This window comes from Schistocerca americana, chromosome 7 (assembly GCF_021461395.2).
Source record: "Schistocerca americana isolate TAMUIC-IGC-003095 chromosome 7, iqSchAmer2.1, whole genome shotgun sequence".
NCBI lineage: Eukaryota > Metazoa > Arthropoda > Insecta > Orthoptera > Acrididae > Schistocerca > Schistocerca americana.
The window spans coordinates 376,046,132-376,062,158 of record NC_060125.1 but is presented as its reverse complement, the minus strand read 5'-3'; the positions used below and the strand labels follow the sequence as shown (position 1 = coordinate 376,062,158).

Sequence of the window (16,027 nt, the reverse complement as noted above, 5' to 3'; positions counted from 1 at the left end):
CCGCGAGCTCCAACAAAAACGTATCTAGTGCAAAATTTAACTATGTTACATTTCCCACAAAAAGGTCCAGTTCATTTTTTCTGTAGGACCAACAGTTCGTGCATACTGCGTGAGAGAATACAAAAATCTTGAGCGTTGTATTTGAAGGCGTTGTGGATTGCCTAAAACCCAGTGGCAGGGGCAGCTGAATCACCCGGTGTATGCCCGTCCATAAAATAAAAACAGTAGCCAACTATTTCCTCTCATCCGCCTCTGGAACACGCTGCCTTGCACTCTGAGCAGAATTAGTGCCCTGTTGTTTTTAAGAAGAAAATGAAGCACGTCCTTCTGTCACCCTCATACATTGCCCCAAAATTAACATATATCGCACTTTTTTCCATCTGTCTGGCAGCAGTTATGCTTGTATCTCTTTTCATTTCTCAGTCAGTCATGGCTCTTTTATTTTTCCTTTCTTCATAAATTCTGTTTTATTAGTTTTCTCTTTTTCCCATCTCCCCTCCTCTCGTGTCCACTGCTACTAGCACTCATACACTAATTGGCCAAGACATTGTGGGCACCTGCTTAATAGCTTGTTGCTCCAACTTTGGAACGTAGTACAGCAGCGATTCTGCGTGTCATGGATTCGACAAGCCCTTGGTGGGCCTCCAGAGATACGTGACAGCAGCTGTCTAGGCACAGATCACAAAATTCCATTACATTCTTGGCCAGTGATTTGAGGGCATGGAACTGGCGCCCAGTAGCACCCCAGTTGTGTTCAGTCAGATTGAGATGAGGCGAATCTGGCAGCCGAAGATGCAACATAACTTTACTATAACGCTCCTCAAAGCTCTATGGCATCATTCTAGCCTTGTAACAGGAACAGTTATAATGCTGGAAGATAACCGCCTTCACAGAAGACATCACCATGTTAGGATTCAGGTGGTTCACAATAGTGTTTACGTGATCACAGCCGTCATGTTGCCTTCAGTTACTACCACAAGTCCCATGGAAACGTAGGTGAATGTCCCCTACAGCGTAGTACTGCCCCCATCTCTGTGTCTGTGGGCGCTGCATCTTTCGAAACATCTATTAAATAATGTCAAGGAGTAGTTGGGACTTATACTGACAGCACGTAATTTTGTTGTGGGTTTAGTTAGTAGGAAGACTGGCCACAAGCTCAGTATTTAGACTTCAGTTATGTGGAACTGCAACTAGTTCTGATTACAATTTGCGTACTGTAAAGTCACATGATATAATTAGTCATATATGTGTTCTACAGCGCGATAATCATATTTTTCTTTTCAGAATCTTTTTGTGTTTTCTGACCCCACACTTTATTTTTTCTTGACTTTGTGCCTTGTGTTGCCGTGTTGCATATTAGATGTTCGTGCGACTACCACAGAACTTCGTATAGACAGTTAGGACGCTGTAATCTGTCAGTAACAATTAGATACAGTCAGATACATCTAACATCCAGCTAGTTCATTGTAATTTTATAGATCTTCTTGTACATTATTTTTCTTTACGTCGGGAGTCTAGAGAGCAGTGTTACTGTTGACACACAGTAAAGCGCGTAACGCTAGCTAGCAGGATTAGTTAGAAAAGGGAGACGAAATGGCATAAAATCGTAATGTTCGCAAACATATTTTGGATGAGGCAGATAGCATCATTCCGGCTGGACAATCAGATTCTGACAGCGAATTATCTTTTCTAGATGATACTAGTTATGATGATGTGAGGGGATGTCACTCAGATGACGAAGAAGAGACGAGTGGGCACGCTGAGGCAGTATGACGATTCGGTACTACCCTGTAGATGCGTCAGACAGTCCGAGAAAAAAATTTTGTGGGCCGCCGTCACTTGGGTCAGACTGTGAGAGTCTCATAGAAGCACGCGGATGTGAAATGTTTGATCGGGAACATGCAGGATCACGAGAGGGGGGGGACTCTCGCTTGTCAGTTTAGATGGAGGCACAGAAAGATGAGTAATGAGGTTCTGTGCATACTCGATTTAAGAAAGTTGAAACAAGACGGAGAGGCAAATGCGAAACGTTTACAGGGGGAAATCGATAAGACACGGAAACAGATAGAGAAGGAAAGCAAATTTGATAGCTGGACAACCAGATGATGGTTTTCCACGCTGAATTAAAAAAGTAAATCTTTGAGGCGAAGAAAGAGGCGAAGGATGCGATAGTTACCACAAGGAGTGCTACCATTGTTTCAACGATGTCAGTTCCCACATCTCTTTTGTTCACCTCATAATATTTCAATAACTGATCGTGACTAACGGTAGCATTTCGATATTCAGAGTGTAGAGCTCGATACACGCTATGAACGAGTGAGTGTTCGAGAGAAGTGACTTCGTTTGTATGTCTACACTTGACGTTTAAATTAGTTAATATGCATCTAAACTCTTCAATGTTGACGTCTTGCAAGCCAGGTCCACTATGCAGTGACAAAGTATTTTGATTCTTTCACTCAATCGTATATTGTATGCAGTCATATCGTTATATAATGCTTAATAAGAAAACAGTTAGTTAGATCATTTGGATAAAAACGTATGGGGCCTGAAGATGGCAAAATGATTTGCCGAAACTGGATGCTTTCAGAATAAAATGAAATATCGTAAATATACAGCTGTTGATGAAGTTTATTGACATTGAAAAGTACATACCAGCCGATCAGCAGATGTCCCCTGGCCGTGATGGACAAACAGAGACTGACAAGTTTGGTTGTACAAGATTTTGCCACTTTCTTAAAGCTCATAGCTTGACTACACACAAGTGAAGCAATAATTTATATACCGATTGGAATTCACGTTATCCAGTGTTTTATGGCGCTATACGATAAGTTTGATTATTTGGATAAAAGCGTATGGGGCCTGAAAGTGGCAAAATGAATTGCCGAAACTGGTTGCTTTCTTAATAAAATAAAATATCGTAAAGTATACGGCTGTTGGTGGATTTATTGACATTGAAAACACTTGTCAGTGCTCTGTGTTTTTTTTATGTAAGGGTTCATTTCTATTCAAAAGTTTTCAAAGGCGTTAGCCGCATTTGGGCATGGAAATGAATCAGTGGTAACAGGTGTAAATTTGTGCCAAACCGGGACTCGAACCTTGGTCTCCCACTTAACGTGAATGGTCCCCTTAACCGCCTTGGCCATATGAGAACGCTTTCCATCCGACCCAAATTCCCACCCAGTTGCACTCTACTAGCGTAGCGTCACATACCCTTGAACACTTACACGTCTTTATATATATATATATTATGAAAAGGATAGTTGCTTCTCACCATACAGCGGCCATGCTGTGTCGCAGATAGGCACAGCAAAAAGACTGTCGGAAATAAGCTTTTGGCCGACAAGGCCTTTGTCGAAAGTAGGCGACATACACACACACACACACACACACACACACACACACACACACACTCACGCAAACGCAACTCACATACACATGATTACAATCTCTGCCAGCTGAAGTCAACCGGATTCAGCTGCGAGAGGCTGTGAGTGTGTTTGTGTGTGTGTGTGTGTGTGTGTGTGTGTGAGAGAGAGAGAGAGAGAGAGAGAGAGAGAGAGAGAGTCGTCTATTTTCCACAAACACCTTGTTGGCCGAAAGCTCACTTTCTGACAGTCTTTTTGTTTGTTATGCCTATCTGCGACTCAGCATCTCCGCCATACAGTGATAGCAACTATTCTTTTCAAGATACTGTTACACTGCACCCTGGATTTTCTATTGCTTTATACAGGGTGGCGCATGAAATGTGTTACCGACTGTTTCTTTCACAATTTAAGACGCACATTAGATATCCCGCTGGGATCTCTACAGCAGTACCAGCAGAGCTTGGAAAAACAAATGAGTTACGAAATGACGTGTAATTCACGATACTGCAGCTAGGAGACTAGTAAGCAGCAATGGCTGACAATGGAAGACTGACGACACAGCAACGATCTGCAAATGTGTTACTTTTTCATGAAACGAAAAACCTTGCTGTGACTCAGAGGCGCTTTCGACAACAGTTTAACACACGATGGGTCCCTTGCAAGAAGACCATCCACAGGTTGTACGATAAATTTGTACAGGAAGCGAAGCAACCTCGGCCTAAGCCTGTTTGTTCGCCGGAGAATATCGAAGCGGTACGAGTTGCTGTACAGAGAAGTCCCGGGAAATCGTGTAGAAAGGCAGCAGTGCAACTGGGAATATCCAGACGCTCCGTTCAAAGCATTCTTAAAAGTGACCTCCATATGTAGCCATACAAAATGACCTGTGCACAGAAGCTCACTGAAGAACACAAGCAGCAGAGACTACTGTTTGCTCAGTGGGCGGAGGATAGAGAAGAAACTCTCAACAACGTTTGGTTTTCAGACGAGGCGCATTTTCATTTAGACGGTGTGGTTAACAAACAAAATGTACGCTTTTAGGCTACTGAAAACCCACAAGTACTTCATGAACGACAACATTATGCTCCGAGGATTACAGCGTGGGCAGCAATTTCCAGTCACGGATTTATTGGACCCTTTTTCTTTGAAGAAACTGTGAACAGCGAGCGTTATTTGAGCTTGCTGCACAATAGCTTCATTCCACAGCTTCTTGCTACTGCCTTGCAAGATGGAGCAAGGCCACATACAGCAAACACTGTGTTGGAGTTTTTACACGAGAATTTCGACATACGGATCATTTCACTCAGGTTTCCAAGTCGCTTCAATGACGTACAAAATTGCCCCCCCCCCTCCCCCCCCCCCCCCAATAGTCCAGACCTCAATCCATGCGACTTTTTTCCGAAACGTCCACCTGATTTAATGGAGCTCAGAAGACTTATTCTTCAAGCTTTCAGCGAAATTACGGAAGACATGTGCCGTAGGGTAATCACTAACTTCAGTGTTCGTTTGAAGGAAGTTAGGAAACGAAATGGTGGACATATTGAGCATGTGCTGAGTTAGAACAAATCTCCATGGACGACTCTTCATTGTAGTATATGTTCCTTTCAGACTGTATTGACAATAAAGTTTATATTCAAAAACCAAATGGTAACACATCGCCACCCTGTATATACATATATGCCTGAAAGAAAGGACACAACATATATGTATACGTCATTTCCTTTAAATTCTTCATCCTGTAAGTTGTCGTGACATGATACATCACTTCTTTATGAACGACTGAACAACGATAGCGGCTTTTTGGAATGCTTTCCTGACATTAGATCACTTATTCTGGATGGTCGTGGTTGCTACCCACTTCTCTTCTGCTCCAGTGATCACACAGCCAATTCCAACTGCTCTTGCACTGCTCGCTCTATGTTTACGCGTTTGCTAGAAATTAGTCTTCTAGAGAAATTGATAAATATTTTTTTCCCACAGAGAAGCTGTACCTCTCTGACCCGGCAGCAGTGCAGGAGCTCAGCGACAACTTTGTGCTAGCCGTGTCTCCAATCCTGCACCTGCCGACGGCCGAAGAGCGCGAGGAGGCGGCACTCAAGATGCGGGATTTTTATTTTGGTCACGAGAACATCACCATCGACGATGCCCAAGCCATCACTGATGTAAGTTTGAACAACACAACAGAAGTGTCTTTGGAAGAACTGCTTCTTGTGAATTGCATTATTTTTGTTATCAGTCTTCTTGAGGTAACCGAATCTTGAAAACAGGATCAGGGACAACAACAGAGCATTTTATCGAATCCCCTCCCCTGTCTAGACCCATCCTTGAATATAACCAAAAGTTGTGGTGCTGATTTAAAATGTCGTAAAATATTGTATTAACAACATATGCAAGAGCGCAGCCTGGCCGTAATCAATCTAAAATTACTCTGGTTGTCTGGAGTAGCAAGGTTGGGTCTCTACAGTGACTCCAGCTCATGCCTCGTGTGGATCCCAAACGTCCTTGTCGCTCGTGGATGATATGAGAAAAGGTGTTCCACAGATGGACGATCAATAATACGGCGTGCTGGTGAATGGGGAACAGTTTGATGCACCTTTACAAGCTGCCATTGGATAATGAGTGGCGGTTCCCCAGCTTCAGCACAAACTGGATATGGGGCTGGTCCTGCAGTGGCCAGCTTGATACCCTTATGATGGATAGCACCTGTGGTTTTCAGGTGAGAAAGCCTGGCTGACCCCAATGCTGTACACCCATAATTTACCCGTGATTGCACGAAAACACTGTAAAACGCGAGCAATCGCTCCTCGAGATCTATGGGTAAGGTACGTTGAGATATTCAGTGGTTTCTGGATTCTGCCTCCAGGTCCTTTATGTGTGGTAACCATGACAGTTTTAAATCAACAATGAGGCCCAGAAGCCTTAGCTGCTCCATATACTGTAGAACTGTGTCCTTCATATGTAAGTCAAGTAAATTAAAAATATAACGAGAACGACGAAAATTAATGCAAAAGCTTATGTACAGAAAATGTAAAACCTGTCTTTGCAGCCCACTCATTCAGTGTAAGTTATAACTGACGAGTCGCTGTCGCAGTGTTAGAAGAGGAACGAAAACCTGTATACTGAATCTTTTTGACTATGGTATATTTTATAAAGTTCACTAATTGAATGACCGTTAAGAAAATTTCTTCAAACTTAATGTATCCCAATTAAATTTTCTGTTCTAGTATTATTTAAATATACGTATGAGACTAGCTACTTTTAATACTTAAATATTCACACACAACTATTAGTACGTGGAATAATTAGAGGTACCACTTCTTATCCTTAATTAAAAGTAAATGAATTAAATATTTCAGACACACGCCACTTTTTTTGACTTTATAATAAAAATTATTTTGATCAGAAAATGCACACAATACTATTGAACGCACAATATATCACTTCACTTCTTAATGTACGAGGTGCATTCAAGTTCTATGGCCTCCGATTTTTTTTCTCCAGACTGGAAAGAGATAGAAACATGCGCATTGTTGTAAAATGAGGCTGCGTTCATTGTCAATACGTCCCAGAGATGGCAGCACCGTACGGCAGATGGAATTTTACCGCCAGCGGCGAGAATGAGAACTGTTTTAAATACTTAAAATGGCGACGTTTTCCTTACTTGAAAAGCGTGCAATCATTCGTTTTCTGTATTTGCGCGTTGTGAAACCAATTGAAAATCATCGACAGTTGAAGGAGACGTGTGGTGATGGAGTTATGGATGTATCGAAAGTGCGTTCGTGGGTGCGACAGTTTAATGAAGGCAGAACATCGTGTGACAACAAACCGAAACAACCTCGGGCTCGCACAAGCCGGTCTGACGACATGATCGAGAATGTGGAGAGAATTGTTTTGGGGGATCGCCGAATGACTGTTGAACAGATCGCCTCCAGAGTTGGCATTTCTGTGGGTTCTGTGCACACAATCCTGCATGACGACCTGAAAATGCGAAAAATGTCATCCAGATGAGTGCCACGAATGCTGACGGACGACCACATGGCTGCCCGTGTGGCATGTTGCCAAGCAATGTTGACGTGCAACGACAGCATGAATGGGACTTTCTTTTCGTTGGTTGTGACAATGGATGAGACGTGGATGCCATTTTTCAATCCAGAAACAAAGCGCCAGTCAGCTCAATGGAAGCACACAGATTCACCGCCACCAAAAAAATTTCGGGTAACCGCCAGTGCTGAAAAAATGATGTGTCCATGTTCTGGGACAGCGAGGTCGTAATCCTTACCAATTGCGTTCCAAAGGGCACCATGGTAACAGGTGCATCCTACGAAAATGTTTTGAAGAACAAATTCCTTCCTGCACTGCAACAAAAACGTCCGGGAAGGGCTGCACGTGTGCTGTTTCACCAAGACAACGCACCCGCACATCGAGCTAACGTTACGCAACAGTTTCTTCGTGATAACAACTTTGAAGTGATTCCTCATGCTCCCTATTCACCTGACCTGGCTACTAGTGACTTTTGGCTTTTTCCAACAATGAAAGACACTCTCCGTGGCCGCACATTCACCAGCCGTGCTGCTATTGCCTCAGCGATTTTCCAGTGGTCAAAACAGACTCCTAAAGAAGCCTTCGCCTCTGCCATGGAATCATGGCGTCAGCGTTGTGAAAAATGTGTACGTCTGCAGGGCGATTACGTCGAGAAGTAACGCCAGTTTCATCGATTTCGGGTGAGTAGTTAATTAGAAAAAAAATCGGAGGCCTTAGAACTAGAATGCACCTCGTATTTTACTCTTTTTACCTTTTTTGCTTGAACTGAAGATCAGTAGGCAAGCAGCGTGCTGAAAAACGGTAAATTTGTGTTTTTTGTAATCTCAGGGAAATTTCTGTCTTATCGCCTCGCGAGAAATTCAGAATAATTTGATTTATTCTCGTGAGTATCGCGTTGGCACCGTAATAAAAAAAGTATTAAAGAAATAGCTATAACATTTATAAATTGGAAATTTTGGGACTGCTATTACGAAATGAAAGTAGAAATGTTAATTTAAACAATTATTATTTAACGAAGTAAATAATTTGTACGGAAATCTAACATGTTGTGAATAATTCTCACAGATTTAAACATAACAAAGAATTGTGGCGTATCTCGGCGAAATACTTGGAAATTACAATAACCTTAGCTCAGCTCTGGAGCGAAAGAATAAAACATTCATAATGAGGTCATATTAGTACTCGCAATTGGCGATAATTATAGAATGATTAAATAAATTCCCAGCAGGAATACAAGTTTAGTTCATACGAACAAAATGGAAGAAAATAGGAGTCAGATCGCTTAAGATGCTGTCGGAAAGGCGCGCGATTAAAGAAGAGAAAGAAAAGACGAGCGTGCATTCTTATACAGAACAAAATACAGATGATAATGATACGCCGCTCTCATTGTACTGGGCGTACATATTCGCTGACTTGCAGCGCAGTTCATTGACTCAGTGGTTAAATTATATCTTTAAACCTTAATATTTCGATAGAAAAAGAAAATAGTATGTTATTACATCGCGGACATGGCACAATATTGTATCTGCAAAATCGTTCATAAATAAGGAACACTGCACAGGTCTCCTTACTGCAAGCGTTCTATAGGGTGAACATTAATAAAACCGACAAACTGTAGGGGCAGATTGCCGACTGGAAATGGGGGGAAAAAGGTCCTATGAACATGCTGAAAATACTTCGTTACCGCGGTAGCACCATGTGCTGATGAATGACAGTTCCTCTGACCACGTGCCGCGTGTTCCTTGTGTGCTGCTGGCTGTGGGATTGACGCAGCGTACTGTGAGCAGCAGAATGATCCGTTATTCATATCGGGAACAAGCCGTCATGATGACTGTGTACGCCCAAGCAGATGGAAACTATCGAGAGGCAGCATGTATACACCAAAACAAGTACACTCACAGTAAACAACCATATAACACAACATTTTAACCCCTTTTTGGTCCTTTGTGTGATCATGAGGCCTTTCAGTCAGACGAACGTGCGGGAGGCGATGGATTGTACCTACACCAGATTTGGAGGACCAGGTTCTACAGGATATTGAGACACATCCCAGTACAAACTCCAGGCAAGTGGCCTGTCAACATGGCGAAAGCCAAAGCACAATTGTGTGCCCTGCTTGACAACTGCTACTATCCCTGTCACTTTGAACAACTGTTGTGACGTGGATGCGAAGCAGCTCTGCACTGTTTTCTGGGATGAATTTTTGTCGTTGCACGCACACCGTCCATTTCCGGAGACATGTTCAAAAGTCGTCTTTTCTTCCATTCCCACTCAGGGATCCATCCCTGCACTTTGTCGGTTCTATTGATCTTCACTCTGTATAGTTTTATGGCTGTGGCAGACAGTATAACACAACACTTCCCTGCGAAACATCATCCACTTGCTGAAAACTATTTGACAACACGTCGCCAAGTCGGTACGCAAAAAAGCGTTTTGGTAACAAGCACCAAATGAATATGGGTAGGTAACCACGGAAGTCCCAATGAGGAATCTGTGCTAGAATACTACACCTCCAAGTAGTATCATAAGTCTTATTGACGTCAAAAAAAAAAATCCCTGTACAATGCTGCCTGTGTAGAAAAGTGCCGGCACCGGTGGCCGAGCGGTTCTAGGCGCTTCAGTCCGGAACCGCGCGACTGCTACGGTCGCAGGTTCGAATCCAGCCTCGGGCATGGATGTGTGTGTGATGTCCTTAGGTTAATTAGGTTTAAGTAATTCTATGTTCTAGGGGACTGATGTCCTCATATGTTAAGTCCCATAATGCTCAGAGCCATTTGAACCATTTTGTAGAAGAGTCTCCTGGATAGCCGCCTCTAACAGGATCAGGTTGCCGACAGTCGATCGACACCTCTTGAATCCACTCTGAGAGTGGCTAATCAGCTGTCTGATCTCCAGACCAGATGACGGTTGACCATACACTCCATGTTCTTTCCTATACTTAGAAAAATCAGTAGTGTTTGGAAATGTCCTTAGCAAGACGAAACAAGCCCCTACAAAGGGGCAGTCGGTGCAAACGATGTGACATAGCCGGCCACTGTAGCCGAGAGGGTCTAGGCGCTTCAGTCCGGAACCGCGCTGCTGCTACGGTCGCTGGTTCGAATCCTGCCTGGGGCATGGATGTGTGTGATGTCCTTAGGTTAGTTAGGTTTACGTAGTTCTAAGTCTAGGGGACTGATGACCTCAGATGTTAAGTCCCATAGTGCTTAGAGCCATTTACACCATTTTGATGTGACATAGGAGAAAGTGCACAAAAATAAAAAAGTGTCAGTAAGAGATGACAAATTGGTACTAACTGATCGATATACCCTACTGACTTCCAAAATATCTTAATAGCAAACACACAGAACAAATGCTTTTGGATTGGTACCCAAAATGACTATTACATTGTTGTTTAATCATCTCTTACGCCGCAAGGGGTAGCGGCGCGGTCTGAAGCGCCTTGTCACGGTCCGTGCGGCTCCCCCGTCGTATATTCGAGTCCTCCCTCGGGCATGGGTGTGTGTGTTGTTTATAGCGTAAGTTAGTTTAAGTAAGATTAAGTAGTGTGTAGGCTTAGGGGCCGATTACCTAAGCAGTTTGGTCCCATAAGACCTTACCACAAATTTCCAAATTTTTCATATCTTACAATAGCTGTGGAACAAAAATAATATTAAAATCAATGTCCTCGTTCAGTCACAGTTGTTGTTGCTTTCAGTTCAAAGATTAGTTCAGTGAAGTTATCCACGTACCATGTTAGCTGCACAAAGAAAAGGTTTTGTACCATCCTCACGAGTTGCATAGTGTGTTGGGCTTTTTAATAGGCAACCTCTTTCTCAACAATCTTTTGTCCGCGGTAAATCGCTCTGCACAGCCTTCTGGGTAAAGGAGTTACAAGTGGCCCTACATTCTCTGAGGAGCTCCATAGAGCTCTTTGTGCTTCAAATCGTGAACGAAACAGTGAGGCTTTTGTACACTGCTCAGTGTGTTAACATGTCTTGAAGGCTTAAGAGTATTTCAAGTTTAACCTGTACCCTTATTGTCACTTTACGGCAAGGACTGTCAGCACGAGACGTTGCCAGCTAAATTGACGTACACTACGTCTCCATCATCCGAGCAGTCAGCTTCAGTCGTAAGACATAAACCACAAAGATCTGCCTAGTAATGGTCGCCAGCTGTGTACACCGGCATCTACCCTGACGAGATTGCGGCAGACGTACTCATTGCCATTTTGGAGGCAACAGGGAGAACTATGCAGACACAGACAGCAGGTGCTCTCCTCTACACCACCTATTTTGTTTCTAGGCGTCCACTTCTAACAACATTACAAACCCTCCAGCACAGTAGTGAACAAAGAGGGTGGACAAGGGAACTCTTGGAAGAGGACCTGAGTCAGTGGCGTTGAATTCTCTTCACCGGCTTGTGCAGAATTTGTCCGATACCTTATGGTCGTTATAGAACAGTGTAGAGGAGGCCACGAACCGGTGTACGTCCTAGGCATGCTATCGCACGAGTTCAACAGCGATGTGAGTCAGGTTTTGGGCTGATGCCATGTACAAACGTTGCACTCCTCTCACAGCTATCAAGAGAAATGTGCATATGGTATCCGGTCATTTTGTAAAATAACTGTCACTGAATAAATCTGATGTTTCGGCCACAGCTGCGGTGGCCTTCCTCTGGGTCTACTGAGCCGCCACACCCAGAAAATTGTTAGGTCAACTGACTACGGCTGTGGAAGCCTATGTGGCTGACGGCTGTGCGGTATCGGTGCAGAATACTAGAATCTGTTGTCCAGCCCTACAGTCAACATTTCGGCGATGGGTTTCTTTCAAGACGATAATGGACCAGCACACGCCATTCCGAGGTTGAGTACACCTTCCTCCAGGAGACTGGAATCAACTGAATATAATGTTTTGTGGTATCTGCTATCATGAACCTGACTGAACATACTTCTGAAAAGTTGAAATTTGGAGTGCGTGGTCACAGTAGCCCTGCTCTCACAATGAATGATCTCATGACGACCGCTGCCATAGAGTGGGACAGCAACATCATGGCCACCTTGAGGACATCATACCAAGGGGGACGGGAGGAGGGGAGGGGGGGTGGGGAAGGAATATTCCAGTGCTCAGGGTGTGTCTAAATGGTACTAAATGTTACCCAGTAGCAGATCATAGATTACTTTTATAAGTATATTGGTGTTTTGCTTTTATGTCACAGTATTTTTTAAGACATAAGTTAATTCTTTCGCGGTCATTCTTGTCTAGTGGGTAGAAGACTAGGTTCCTGCCCTGAAGGTCCCAGGTTCAATCCCAAACAGGGGTGGGAATTCCCCTCAATCCAGACCCTCTGAAATGACCCAGAGTCAACTCAGCCTGCTATCAAATGAGTACCAGGGATTTTTCCTAGGGATACAAGGCGAGCGGGCGATAGGGTCGCTATTCTACTTGTGCCACAGTGAAGAAAAGCTGCACTCTACCTTCACTCTGGGCAATAACCCAGTCACGAACTACTACCAAGGACTTTACATTTCTTTTGTTACGGCGTAGAATAGTAAGGGTTAGAAATTAGAAAAAAATTATTATAACTGATTCACAAAGCTACAGGCAAACTCAAGTCATGTCAGAGACAGAGGTGGAAACGGGAAGCGAGTCATTATGTCGCAAGTGGGTCAGGTCGACGACACTGCGGAATAAGCATTCAGCAGAAAAGAGGACGGAAAACCAAAGGAAGAGAGACAAGCATGTTCGTTAGCCCGTAATGCATGTTGCAAAAAACTGTATCCGTTTTAAAAGCCTGTTAAGTTAATGTAGCAGAATAAGGAGGACACATTCAGTCATTACAAGCCATGTTTTTCGTCATAGCCTCAAGCTAGCACACCGTCTTCAGGCCACGAGTGGCCTACCGGGACTATCCGACCGCCGTGTCATCCTCAGAGGAGGATGCGGATAGGAGGGGCGTGGGGTCAGCACACTGCTCTCCCGGTCGTTATGACGGTATTCTTGACCGAAGCCGCTACTATTCGGTCAAGTAGCTCCTCAATTGGCATCACGAGGCTGAGTGCACCCCAAAAATGGCAACAGCGCATGGTGGCTGGACGGTCACCCATCCAAGTGCCGGCCACGCCCAACAGCGCTTAACTTCGGTGATCTCACGGGAACCGGTGTATCCACTGCGGCACGTAGCCTCAAGCTAGCTCCCTTTAAATTCTCCAGCTCTCCAGCTCTTGTCATGAGTCGATCACTGAGACTGATGGCATTCACAGCAACAGCATTTGATTCCATGATTTCGATACTGAAGTGAATCTAGATTCAATCAAGTGAATCTAGATGCTCCAGCACAGTCTGTGAACTAGCCAGAGATGTACTCAAGATGATGGTCTTCACCGGATGATATTCATGCTGCTCGCCGTCTACCATCTTCTGATGGAGAAGCTGACAGTCTTCCGACAACACCACATCACAGAATGCTGCAGGTACTAGACTTCAATTCGGAAGCCAGCAACAAGGCCTCTTGGGGTCCTCATCAAAGAGTGCTGCAGGTACCGGACTTCAATGGAGTGTAGAGGAAAGGTGCCTATTATGCGATAGTTCCCTAATATGAGACACCCCAACTGTGCTCATGTTAGGGGTTGCACTCTGGTGGAGAGTTTCTTAAACACATCTATTGCGTGTCAGACGACGACACAGCGTGTAGGACGCCATAGTTGAGCCGGACACAGTACGTAGAGGTTGATACAAAATTTGTTGTGTTTGGAGTTTTTGCGACATCGGTGTTGAGACAATATTTCAGCTTAAAGGTGAATGGATATTACTGTACGCATTTGTTGTTGTGATTTGTAATGGTATTACCTATAATTATTGGCAATTAGGTTCATTTTCCAACGAACGTTGTTAGCAAGTGCGTTATTCTTTGTGTAAGATGGCGAAATTCCTAATGTGCGATAGTATGGGGATCCAAATACGCGACAGTGTCGCATATTACGATACCTATCGCATATTGGGGGAACTCGTTCTCTCACGATTTTTATATGTAATTTACGCAATACTATCATGAGATAACAATATTTCGTCATTTTTGTAGTAAAATTTTGGCAACCGCGTTTATTTTAATTCGATTAAATTATCATAAACAGGGATTACTTTGACTAGTCTTATGATCAGAAATTGGAATGTTTTCTGGAACTTGATGGACGGTGCACCTGCAGGATCAATATCAGCTTGTCATCCAAGTGGTTGGATACAAACTCACATTTTTTACTCAGTGGTTTGGTCATTTTGTGAGTCATGTAAAGCCATCTTCAAATGACCCTGTCATTTTGATTCTTGATGGGCATTATTCCCCCACAAAGAATCTTGATGTGTTAGATAAAGCACGATAAAACAATGTTCATATTGTGTGTTTGCCACCTCACTCAACGCATAAAATGCAGCCACTTGACGTCGGATTTAAGGGGCCTTTGAAAACCTACAATGCCCAAGAGATAGAAACGTTGTTGGCAAGTAACCCAGGTCGTGTTATCACCCCATTATTAATAGCCAAGTTATTTGGGGCAGCTTACAACCGAGCAGCAACAATGGAAGCATCTGTGAATGCCTTCAGAAAAACAGGTCTCATCCCATGCAACAGAAACATCTTTAGGGAACATGAATTTTCAATTCATCGCCATGCTAACACTCTTCAAGAAAGAGGTGCCAAAAACGAAAATGAAACTACTGATGGTGATGGTCAAGCTGTCAGCCCAGCAGACATCAGACCTCTACCACACATCGCAAAACCACCTGGAGTTAGTCAAATAGGTCAAACATCGCGTTCGTGCTCTGCTGCGTTACTTACTTCAACTCCTTATGTGAAGCAACGGCAAGAATCTAAACAGAAGAAATCAGAGGCTCAAGCTAAGAAAGCAGCGAGAAAGTTATTTGGGTAGAAGAGTGGAAAACCTTCCAATCGGAGACCTAAAGCAGAAGAATCGTCTAGTGACTCGGCATCCGATGTCCATCTTGATGACAGTGGGGATTCAGACAGCAGTGATGACGATGACGCGGAGTGTCTGTTCTGTACTGGGCGCTTTTCTGAAGGCAAACACGGGGAGGAATGGGCACAGTGCACGGAATGTTATCGCTGGGCTCATGAAGATTGCGGTGTCACAGAAGACAATTTTTTTTGCCCCGGCTGTCGTAAATATACACCTAAGTAGTGTGAAATGAGCGAAGGATAACAGAAATGAATGAACATGTAAAAATTGTATATTCATATGTCATTATTATGTAATACAATAATTAAAACAAAATATTATTACTGTCTCATATTAGGAAACCTTGATCTCATCTCTACGAAATGCCTTGTTTGTGAAGATTTAATAACTACTCTGAAAGATTGTTTATTACTGCAAATACGATAATTGTACGATAAAATTAAATGATGCAAGATCTTATTACCATCATAAAAAATACAATTGCACTTACTTTTAGGTCTTTCAAATGGGTTTACAAAAGTGTGTCTCATATTAGGCACCTTTCCTCTACGTTCCTGTTCAACGCTCAGATGCCTTTGGGTGTTGAAATCTACCAGGGGTAGGGAGGAGATCAACTGACCCTACGACTATCGACATCAAGTACATCGCAGATGATCATCAAGCGTCATCGTAGAAC

At 43.4% G+C, this 16,027-nt stretch overlaps 1 protein-coding gene across 1 annotated transcript in view; it reads left to right on the top strand.

The window, feature by feature from the left end:
- Window positions 1-16,027, top strand: part of LOC124622589 (venom carboxylesterase-6-like) — an 84,673-nt gene that overhangs the window by 53,995 nt on the left and 14,651 nt on the right. The window contains exon 7 of the mRNA XM_047148338.1: window positions 5,343-5,524. Coding sequence (XP_047004294.1) covers window positions 5,343-5,524 — 182 coding nt within the window. The remainder of the gene's footprint in view (window positions 1-5,342; window positions 5,525-16,027) is intronic.